The sequence below is a fragment of the Dromiciops gliroides genome, chromosome 2, assembly GCF_019393635.1.
Source record: "Dromiciops gliroides isolate mDroGli1 chromosome 2, mDroGli1.pri, whole genome shotgun sequence".
NCBI lineage: Eukaryota > Metazoa > Chordata > Mammalia > Microbiotheria > Microbiotheriidae > Dromiciops > Dromiciops gliroides.
This window is the reverse complement of record NC_057862.1, coordinates 637,058,880-637,070,424: the sequence shown is the minus strand read 5'-3', so window position 1 is coordinate 637,070,424 and position 11,545 is coordinate 637,058,880. Positions and strand designations below refer to the sequence as shown.

Here is an 11,545-nt window from a genome sequence, read left to right as displayed (position 1 = left end):
AATAATGCTAATTTGAGGATTGTTCCCTGAAAAAGAGGTGGAAAGATAGAGTCCTATCTTTAGAGTTTGGATGCACAAACTTGACTTTTGTCTTGCCATTGGACAGGGGAAAAGAGTGAGGCTGACAGCTTTGTTCAACTCTACCTCACTTAAATTCAATTCACTGCACAAGTCAAGACATCACCTGTCGGGGGCAGCTAGGTGGTACAGTAGATAAGGTGCTGGCCCTGGATTCAGGAGGACCTGAGTTCAAATCCAGTATCAGACACTTGACACTTACTAGCTGTGTGACCCTGGGCAAATCACTTAACCCTCATTGCCCAGCCCCCCCCCAAAAAAAAAGACATCACCTGTGATGTCATCGGTCCTCTTTGAAAATGAAGGACAGGGGGCAGCTAGGTGGCACAGTGGATAGAGCACCGGCCTTGGATTCAGGAGTACCTAAGTTCAAATCCAGCCTCAGACACTTAACACTTACTAGCTGTGTGACCTTGGGCAAGTCACTTAACCCCAATTGCCTCACCAAAAAACAAACAAAAAAAAAAAGAAAAAAAAGAAAATGAAGGACAGGGGGCAACTAGGTGGCACAGTGGATAGAGCACCAACCCTGGAATCAGGAGGACCTGAGTTCAAATCCAGCCTCAGACACTTAACACCTACTAGCTGTGTGACCCTGGGCAAGTACTTAACCCCAATTGCCTCACCAAAAAAAAAATAAATAAATGAAAATGAAGGACATACAACAACAAGGGGGCTCAAACAATACCAGGCAAGTGGCAAGATGCTGCTCCAGCCTCCTCCACTGGGGGTCCACCTCAGCCTTCCCCCTCTCTAGCTTCCATTCCAAAGGGTTGGTAGTTTCTTCATCTGTAAAATGGGGCTAGCGATACTTCCAACTCTAAACTTCATGGGACTACTATAAGGAGTCTATGGAAATGGAAGTTATGATTTTTATCATTAATAATATTATCAATCCAGTACTACTCTGGACCCTGTATTAAGAGTTTATTCAAACAAAGCAGGAATAACTCCAAGCCCCAAGTCTTAGCCTGAGCACTCTCCTAGCCCAGTGATGACCTCACTCACTCGTATGGCAGGTAGGATGGGGTAGTGGTCATTTCAGTTGGCTTCATCAGAAATCTAGAGGAGACAAGATAAGAAATAAGTTGAGGGAAAAGAGGCTCCAGAGTTGGAGCAGGAACAATCTTATACACACACCCCCCGCCTTCGTCCTCTCCTCTCCCCCCTTTTCCATTCCCACTTTGGACCTCCCCTGCTCTGCTGCAGCACCTTATTCATCATCTTCTAGTACTTCTGGCTCCTCATAACACTCTGGAAAGTAATCGTTTTCTGGGGTTTGTGGCTCTTGCTCTTCTAGAACTTCATTTATCGACTCATCGTTTTCTGGGATTTGTGGCTCTTGCTCTTCTAGAACTTCATTTATCGACTCATCGTTTTCTGGGATTTGTGGCTCTTGCTCTTCTAGAACTTCATTTATCGACTCATTGTTTTCTGGAGTTTGTGGATCCTTTGAGGAATCTTGGTCCTCAAGAGTGTCCAACTCTGCTGCTTCTGAGTCCTTCGGTCCCTCTGCACCACCAGTCTCATCCTTGTCTTCAGTGTTAGGAAGCCCAGGGTGCACACCCCCAGATGAAGCCTTCCTCTCGTCATTCGCACAGCATGAGTCATGACTTCTATGGCCATAGTAGCCATAACCTGGACAGAGAAGGTGATGGAAGAAGAGAAAAGGGAGGTGATGGAATTCTACTCTATCAGTTCCCTTCCCATGCAGGAATCTCTCTCCAGTTGTACCCCTTCCTCCTCTTTCCCCCTCCCTTTCCCTTCTTTGGTCTTGCCTGCTATGGAAAACCTAGTCCTACCCCCTTCTCTCATGACCTCCTTCCTCTCTGTTGAGGAGGACAGAAGAAAATGCACATTTCCTTGACTCAAAATATCATGGTCCATCTAGAAGAGACCTTAGATCAATGGACACAGTACCAGGCCTGGGATCATGAAGACTTGAGTACAAATCCTGTCTCAGAAATTTACCAGCTGTGTGACACTGGGCACTTAACCTCTCAGCCTCAGTTTGCTTCTCTGTAGAATGGGAGTAATAATAGCACCTACCTCATAGGGTTGTCGGGAGGATCAACCGAGATAATATTTGTAAAACACTTCACAAGCCTTAAAGCTCTGTAGAGGGGGCAGCTAGGTGGTTCAGTGGATAAAGCACTGGCCCTGGATTCAGGAGTACCTGAGTTCAAATCCAGCCTCAGACATTTGATACTTACTAGCTGTGTGACCCTGGGCAAGTCACTTAACCCTCATTGCCCTGCAAAAAAAAAAAAAAAAAAAAAGCTCTATAGAAATGTGAGCTATTTTTTTGTCATAGAATTCAAAAGCTAAAAGTTTCTTTGGAAACTAGAATGTTAGAGTTGAAAGGGACCTTCAGGCATTAAATGTCAGAAAACAGGACACAATGCCAGAGGTGGAAAGGGTTCGAGCATCTAGGGTATGAAAGGAGGAAAGGGCCTTAAGACATGAAATGTAAAAAACATAGAACAAAGATGTCAGGGCTGGAAAGCCACTTCATTTTACAGAGAAGGTCAGAGAAGAGAAGGAGTTTGCTTAAGGCAAATTCATGGGTTCACTCAAATCCAGGTCTCATAGGATTGTGGACTTTTGAATGAGCTGGGATTTAGGGACAGGCGTGACATCTGGTCCGAAATCCCCATCTTACAAATGAGGAAACTGAGGGAGCAACTAGGTGGTACGGTGGATAAAAAGCACTGGCTCTGGATTCAGGAGGACCTGAGTTCAAATCTGGATTCAGACACTTGACACTTACAAGCTGTGTGACCCTGGGCAAGTCACTTAACCTTCGTTGCTCTGCCAAAAAAAAGGAAAAAAAGGAAAAACAAAAAACGAACAAAACAAACAAAAAAACAAATGAGGAAACTGAGGTCCAGAGATGTCAGCCAATGAGGAAGTCGTCGGAGCCAGCATTTGAATCCACGTCTTCTGGCTCCAATATGGGACAATGTTTTATTTGTATTTTTGTCTTCCTTCTCTGTTAGAATATAAGGACCTTGATAGTCAGGTCTCCGTTCCTTCGTTTGTCCTCCAGAGCCCAAAACCTAGTAGGCACTCAGCTGAAAATCTCTCCTTGTGTTTGTTGAATGAATAAATGTTGGATGGTGGATACCGTATCTGATCTTCAGATCTTTGTGTGATCTGCAACTCCTTCAGTGGGGGACTTCTACTCTGAAAGGAGTTTTTCCACAAAGAGGGAACATAAATACCAATGATCCTGAGAAGCAGAACAACATTAAAATAATTTCCTTCCAAGACATTGTTTTCTCTGATCTCTAACTGAAATTTAGTGCTTCCTTGAATTATGAATGTAGATAATAAACATTCTGAAAAAGGGGTCCACAGGCTTCACCAGACTGTGAAAAGGTCTGATTAAGAAGACCCTTGCTTTACTGTGAGGGAGGCTAAAAAGAACAAAAAGATACTGGAGGAATGGACTTCCCAACCACCGGTCTTGTTCCTTGGGCAGTTAGGCAGGGGAAACCATGAAGTGATGCAAGAGCCTCCTGTGTGGAAGATACAAGCCTATGACATCCCCTGCTTTAAGCCATCAGGGGTCGGGTCGGGTTGGGCTGCCTGTGGGCTGGTAACTGCCAACCTTGTCTGCAAGCCTGGCTCATGGTATGGGGAGGAGGGAGTTGGTATTGTTTCCTCTGATCTTCCTCCCTACCATAACTCTGTGTTCCCTGGCTGCCATACTTAAGGTCTATTGGAGGACAGGACCTTCTCTCTTTCTCCCCCTCTCACCTCTTCCAACTCACTTCCTTTTTCTTCCTTCTACCCTCTTGCCTTCTGTGCTCACTTGAGACACTGCTTACCCTCTGGTGTGAGCTTCCAGTTCCAATAAGGGTCTCTGGAGTACTGAGGGTGGATCTCAGTCACGCAGTTCAGTAGCTCCTGGCAAGCAAACTCACCCTTCTTCTGTATTATCAGAAGTAACCGGCGCACCATGCGCTCGGGGTCATCCATGGCATCCAGGAACTCATATTCACTCATTGTGATGATGCCTCGAGCCATAAGCCCATCTAGCAGGATGCCTGAATCATTTTTGAGGCCCTCCACCAGGCGTTTCCGCTCTCGATTGATCAGCTCTGAAGGTCTTTGCTGGACGTTGCCCATCCTGAGTGAAGAGGAGTGTACAGGGATGTCTGGGATGATTTGTCCACATCCTAGCCCCCTGAACATTTAGTCCTCCATACTCACACAACCTTTCATTCCTGTATATAACCTGCTACTTCCTGAGTCTCAGTTTCCTCCTCTGTAAAATGGGGGTGTTAATATCTTCTCTACTTATCTCAGACTTACCGTGAGGATCAAATAGAATAAAATGTATTTTTGTGGGTTTTTTCACCTTAAAGAACAACATTTATGTGATTTGTGAATATTATTATCTCCCCACTTGGCAACCATACCCTCCCTCTACTCAATATTCCCTACAAAGAAAGAGCAAAGACTACATAGTCCCTGACCCAAAGCATCTTTCCGATTCTTTCTCCTGCCATTAGCTTTTCCCACACCCTAGGAAATGTGACTTCCTCCCCAGTTCTTGATTTTCTAGGCAAATCCTGTTTCCTTTAATTCATCTCAGATGGGGTTAACCAACAATGTCTCCAGGTCTCATAGGATTGTGGACTTTTGAATGAGCTGGGATTTAGGGACAGGTGTGACATGTGGCCCGAAATCCCCATCTTACAAATGAGGAAACTGAGGGAGTAGCTAGGTGGTGCAGTGCATAAAGCACTGGTCCTGGATTCAGGAGGACCTAAGTTCAAATCTGGCCTCAGACACTTGACACTTACTAGCTGTGTGACCCTAGGCAAGTCACTTAACTCCAATTACCTTACCAAAAAAAGAAAAAGGAAAAAAAAAAAGAAATTCATCACCTGTTGAACTCTACCTTATACAGGAGGTAGGATTTCCTGTCCCTCCCAATAGTCAGAGCCTTCCCCTTCCATCTGCTCTGTGTGTGTCCTGTATATGCCCCACTTCTCTCTAGCAGTCTTTTGATCCACTTCTTCCCAGGTCTCATGGTCCTCCATCAGCCTTCCCTCCTCTGACCCCTGTCTTATAGTCCCTTGATGTCACCACCACCACTATGGGGCTCCTTTAAGGGCTAAAGGTTTGGAGGTTACTGGTTACATGTTCTCTGGGCAGGAGGGCTGGGCTCTGGGAGGAGGACAGCCCATCCCTTCTACGGACATGACTCATCCAGTCACAGAGGCTTGCACCCTATGCCGGAATGCTAGGTCTGAGGACCAATAGGAGGGGAGATACCCGGATAATTCATGGGAGATAGCCAGGATCTAACAGTAAAGTCTGGCCATAGGTAGGGTCACCTACCAAGGTCCTTTGGCATTTGGGTGGTCCTCCCCTAGCCTTGCCTTGTTCCTCCCAAGCCTTCCCAGCAGAGGTATCCTAAGGTCTCTCACCCCTCTAAGGCCTTATTTCCCAAGGTCCAAGTCTTCTTACCAGATCTGTCCTAACTCCTCCCCTCAAAAAAAAAAAAAAGAAACCCTAAATTTGGCCCAGGGACCAAAATTTCCAGTTTCCAACTAAAATCCTAATCTAAAAGACAATGGGTCTTTGCCTGGCTTGTACCTCAGTTTCTCCTCAGTTGATATAGAAAGGATGACTCCCCACTCAGCCATCAGTATCTAAGAAACCCACGCCTCCAGTCCCAGCTTCCCTCATGGCCGAGTGGGCCTTGCTCCGAGGAAAGGAGAGAAGGAAAGGGAGAGTGTCTCACAGCTCACTCACCCGGGTTGGTGCCTCTGGCTCAGAAGAGAAATGACTTGCAGAAAGTCTGAAATGGAGGAGATGGAGGAGGAACGGGAGAGGGTGTCTAGGGAGACCTGGGAGAGGGAGGGGTTTCTGCAGCTGCCCTGTGGGGAGGGAGGGACTGGCTGCTGCCCAGGCACTGGCATTGGGCCCAGGGCTGCTGGGAACCGAAATAGGTCTGCTCCCAATCTCTCCTGGACAATGACAGAGAACGCATATCTAACAGGGCTGGGTTTACAGAAATCTCTTTGTCAACCTTATCAAAAATGCAGTCTTCATTGTCACTCACTGGGGTAGTGTGGGGGGATTGAGAGAGGGGAGCATGGGGGGGGATTGGGAGGGGGGGATCGTGGCGGGGGGGGGGGAGGGGAGGGCCGTGCTTCAGGCTGGGAAGGAAGGAGAAAACCAAAATACTCACATTTCATTGGCTGTGAGTATTCTCTCCCAACCTCCACATCTCAGAGATGGCCTTTATGAACTGCTATGTCCAGCCAATTTTTTGGTGATGAGATAGCTGACAAATAATATGGCCAAGTGTGTATCAGAGTCAGGGATACAGACTACACTCTTCTTAACTGGGTGGCACTGGGCCAGGTTAATTAACTTCCCTGAGCCTCAGTTTCCTCATCTCAAGTGTTCTTGCTCCATACCCCTCTAAGGGCCTTTCATCCCACCCTGCGCAAACCGGGGGATTGTATTCCACTCTGAAAGACAATGATGCAGCAGGTGGAGGTGATCAGGAACTCCTGATTGACTAGTCAAGTTACATCTGTACTGAAACTGGGTGTTCACTAGAGGGGATGGGGGAGGGCAGGAAGGTCTCAACTCAGTCCCACTATGCTAGTAGAGGTTTCCCAGCCATGTCTGCCAAGAGATTTCTTCTCGGAAAAGATGATCACCATCAGGATCTTCTTATGGCTACAAGAATGAAAGGAAGTTATGCCCTGCTTGGCCAGACTTCTGGGTGTTCCTTGCACACAACACCCCATCTCCCACCTCCTTGCCTTTATACTATCTGTGTCTCCCTGCCGGCATGCCCTCCCTTTTCACTTCCATCTCTTGGTTTCTCTGGCTTCCTTTAATACTCAATTTGAATTCCATCTTCTGCAGGAGGCCTATCCCAGGCCCAGCTGATAATGCCTTCCTTATGAGATGACTTCCAATTTATCCTTTATATTGCTTATATTCACAAAGTCGCTTGGGCAGCTAGGTGATGCAGTGGATAGAACGGTAGACTTAGAATCAGGAAGACATCCTCATGAGTTCAAATCTTGCCTCAGACATTTATTTACTAGCTGTGTGACCCTGGGCAAGTCACTTAACTCGGTTTTCCTAAGTTTCCCCATCTGTCAAATGAACTGGAGAAAGAAATGGCAAACTGCCTCAGTATCTTTGCCAAGAAAACCCCAAATGGGGTCACAAAGAGTCGGACAACTCAACAACTACAAGGTATGAAATAAGAACAGAAATGTTTTGTGAGGCAAAGAGCAGATTGACAGCAGTGCCTGTCAATCTAAAAGTTTTTCCTCCTGTCACCTAATAGCAAAGTGATTAGATGGATTTCATTAGAAAATTATGCTGATTTGCAAGAGTGTCTATTACAATGGAGGAAAAAAAGGAAACTAGACCTGAAAGCAACATTTGAAACTTGAGTTGGAAGCAGAGAAGTATAAGGGTAAGAAATGAAGAATATTAGAAATTAATTGGGGGCAGCTAGGTGGTGCAATGGATAAAGCATCGGCCCTGGATTCAGGAGTACCTGAGTTCAAATCCGGCCTCAGACACTTGACACTTACTAGTTGTGTGACCCTGAGCAAGTCACTTAACCCCAAGCCCCCCCCAAAAAAGAAATTAATTGAAATGCTGAGTCAATAAAAAGAGAAAACAATTATATTGTTTGCAAAGATCAGTCAAGGTTCTTCAGTGAGTAGATGAAAAAAAGGAGAATTTCAAAAGGAAATTAAAGCTAGTTTACATTGGCATGGGGGTAGACTTGAAGCTCAATTAAAACATAGTAAGAAACATATGAAGATGCTCTAGTCAGCCGAAAACGCAACCCTCCAGACAGTGAAACCAACTCATCCGGAGCTCAGATGGATGGCTTTAATTGAGGATTCCCAAGCAACAGGAAAAATAGAACCAGTGACTTTTCACTCAAGCAGACACCAATTCGAGATCTTCATTTTCACCAATTATCAGAATTTCCAGCAAAGGGAACTTTTAAAAAGGCAGAAAAAGAAAAGCCCAGGAGTGTAGATAGTGGCAACTTGAGTAAAAATAAATATTTCTTTATTTAAGAGTAACAGTAAGTATTTAGACCTTGTTAAGATAAGGAGAGAATAGCAAGCTAGCCAGGAAGTTTACTGTGCCTGCAGAACTATGAACTAACGCCTTGGAAAAATATTTCTTTCCTCTAAGGGGAGATGAAGTTAAGAGATTTCTCATGATTTCCAAGCTTAGTGTCAGAAGAACTTAATATTATTGTGAATTTGGGAAAGTAGCAGAAATCCTGTAGCAAGGTGGAAAATTGAGCAATTTAAAATTGGTATTTACATCACGTTTGAGAAATTAATCAGGGACAATTATTATTCATGGCCCAGTTGATCTATGTTCTGGATAGTAATTGAGGGTAACAAGCCTTTGCAGCTAGAAGATCACAAGAGATAATGCCTCTCTACTGGCTTTTGTATGCAACCAACTTTGGAATGCCCAAACTGGCAGATGAATGGAATAATTTTTCATGTAGCTGATTTGGACATGCATTCAACTGGGTTAATGTTGTTAGATTGGCAACAGGTTTCGTTGGCGTGTTCACAAGATTGCTTTGTGTTAGTGCCACGTTTATACATTTCTTGCATTATAATTTTGGAATTTGGTCTATAGAAGGACACTTTTATTTTTGTAAAGTAACCTTGTGTGACGGATTTGTAACATTAGGAGGTTGGAATCTCTTCAATCTTAATTCTGTGACTGATTTATGAATTAGAGCTGTTGCTCAGTAGAGACAATTGTCTTGAAGACAGTGTTCTTTCTTTTAATGACTGTGCTGAATGTTAATATATATATATATATATATATATATATATATATATATATATATATATATATATATATATAGGGGGCAGCTAGGTGGTGCAGTGGATAAAGCACCGGCCCTGGATTCAGGAGGACCTGAGTTCAAATCCGGCCTCAGACACTTGACACTTACTAGCTATGTGACTCTGGGCAAGTCACTTAACCCTCACTGCCCCGCGGGGGGGGGGGGAAATATATATATATATAAAAACATATGATAGATAGATAGCTAATAGATGATAGGTAGATAGGTAGGTAGACAGACAGACACATAGACAGACATAGACATAGATATAGACATAGAGATATACACTCCCTGTTTGTCAGAGTATTAATTCGAGTTTAGTAAATGGTACAGCAGACATTGGAAAGCTGGCAATCCTATTTGAGAACATAATTTGAAAACAGTAAAGTTGTAAATAATTAGGAATATTTACAATGTAATAAAAATGTGAAATAGATTGCCTCTACTGTATTTCAGGGCAGCTAGGTGGCACAGTTGATAGAGGCTGGGTCTGGAGTCAGGAAAACATCCTCCTGAGTTCAAATTTGGCTTCAGACACTTCCTAGGTATGTGACCCTGGGCAAGGCACTTAACCCTATTTACCTCAGTTTCCTCATATGTCAAATGAGCTGGATAAGGAAATGGTAAGCCATTCCTGTATCTCTGCCAAGAAAACCCCAAATGGAGTCATGAAGAGTCAGACATGGCAGAAAATGACTGAATAACAACAAACTGGTGTTGTTCATCCTTCCTTCTTGAAGAGGACCAACGACATCAGGAGGGTGATATCTTGACTTTCAAGTAAATTGAATTGGGGGTGGGGTGGGGCAATGAGGGTTAAGTGACTTGCCCAGGGTCACACAGCTAGTAAGTGCCAAGTGTCTGAGGCTAAATTTGAACTCAGGTCCTCCTGAATCCAGGGTTGGTGCTTTATCCACTGCGCCACCTAGAGGCCCCCAAGTAAATTGAATTTAAGTGAGGCAGGGCTGTGCAGAGTTATCAGCCTCACTCTCTCCTCCAGAGTCATCAGAGTCCAGTGGCAAGACAAGGGTCAAGAAGACTGGCAATAGACCCAAATACAGTAGGAGACCTTGGTCTTTTTTCAATGATAAATTTGGTGACTGTTCAGTAGAAATCCAAACCACAGTGCCATCGACTATTCGAATAAACTCTATCTCACCTTTTAAACTGTTAAACTTATATCAACTAATGTTTGTCATAGGATCCAGTTTAACCCCAGGTAATTGCCTAGAGACCCCTCCTCAATGCTGTGGGATATCCCAGTATGTGAAGCTCAGAGAAGGCTTCTTTCTGAATGGATGTAGAATTGATCCCAAGGAGACTGTAAGAGTTAAATTAAAAAATCCAAGCCCTGAAGGACCTTTGCTTAGTCCCTTCATTTTTATAGATTGCACAAAGCCAATTTAGAGGGATTGTTCAGAATCTGATTCAAGATGAAGAATAATATATATTTTTGGACATGGACTATGTAATAATTTTTTTTGCTTGATTGTTCATGTTTGTGACAAAGGTTTAGTGTTTAGTTTCCTTTTGGGGGTTGGTTTTTTGGGTTTTTTTGGTGAGGCAATTGGGTTAAGTGACTTGCCCAGGGTCACACAGCTAGTAAGTGTCAAGTGTCTGAGGCCAGATTTGAACTCAGGTCCTCCTGAATCCAGGACTGGTACTCTATCCACTGTGCCACCTGGCTGTCCCTAGTTTCCTTTTTTTTTTTTTTAGTGAGGCAAATGGGGTTAAGTGACTTGCCCAGGGTCACACAGCTAGTAAGTGTCAAGTGTCTGAGGCCGGATTTGAACTCAGGTCTTCCTGAATCCAGGACTGGTGCTCTATCCACTGTGCCACCTGGATGCCCCCAACCACCACACCATTTAAAAGGAAACTAGGGGCAGCTAGGTGGCGCAGTGGATAGAGCACCGGCCCTGGATTCAGGAAGACCTGAGTTCAAATCCGGCCTCAGACACTTGACACTTACTAGCTGTGTGACCCTGGGCAAGTCACTTAACCCTCATTGCCCTGCAAAAAACCAAAACCAAAACATAAATGGTGTGGTGGGAGAGAAAGAAAATAAATACTTGTTAACTGAAAAAGAAAAAAAAAAGTACAATTCTGGGCCTTCCTGAAAACAGACAGGCCACAGAAATAAATCTAGGCTGACTCCATAGCCAATATCTGAAACCTTTCGTGTCACCCCCTCAAGCAGAAAAATTGTGACCTTGCTTTTCTACAATGCTTGTTTTTGTCTAAAGTGACCCCTACCCTGCTCCTGTGTACATAAGTATTGGTGGTCATTTGGTGTTGCTAGTTTTAAAAAACTGATTGAGAGGCAGCTAGGTGACTCAGTGGATAGAGCATTGGCCCTGGAGTCAGGAGGACCTGAGTTCAAATCCAGCCTTAAATATTTGACACTTACTAGCTGTGTGACCTTGGGCAAGTCATTTAACCCTCATTGCCCAACCAAAAAATTTTTTAAAAATAAAAATAAAAAACTGATTGAAATTTGTCTCAAATAGCTCAACATTAGTGAGCCTTCTTCATCTTCAGGCGCGTAAGGTTGGGAAAGCAGACCAATGCAAAAGG

At 44.2% G+C, this 11,545-nt stretch overlaps 1 protein-coding gene across 3 annotated transcripts; it reads right to left on the bottom strand.

The window, feature by feature from the left end:
* Window positions 1–924: 924 nt before the first annotated feature.
* Window positions 925–5,955, bottom strand: NOL3 (nucleolar protein 3). Of its 3 annotated transcripts, none has more exons than XM_043986907.1 (4): window positions 5,692–5,844; window positions 4,008–4,213; window positions 1,291–1,716; window positions 925–1,140 (listed from the first exon to the last, which is right to left on the bottom strand). In XM_043986907.1, exons 1-3 carry the CDS (start codon window positions 5,739–5,741, stop codon window positions 1,292–1,294), a joined length of 681 nt encoding a protein of 226 aa, XP_043842842.1. In that variant the 5' UTR covers window positions 5,742–5,844; the 3' UTR covers window positions 925–1,140; window position 1,291. The 3 variants fall into 3 exon arrangements, with proteins under 3 accessions (XP_043842842.1, XP_043842840.1, XP_043842841.1); XM_043986905.1 differs by having other exon boundaries at window positions 930–1,140; window positions 3,912–4,213; XM_043986906.1 differs by lacking the exon at window positions 5,692–5,844 and adding an exon at window positions 5,851–5,955 and having other exon boundaries at window positions 937–1,140; window positions 3,912–4,213.
* Between the last annotated feature and the right edge of the window lie 5,590 nt (window positions 5,956–11,545).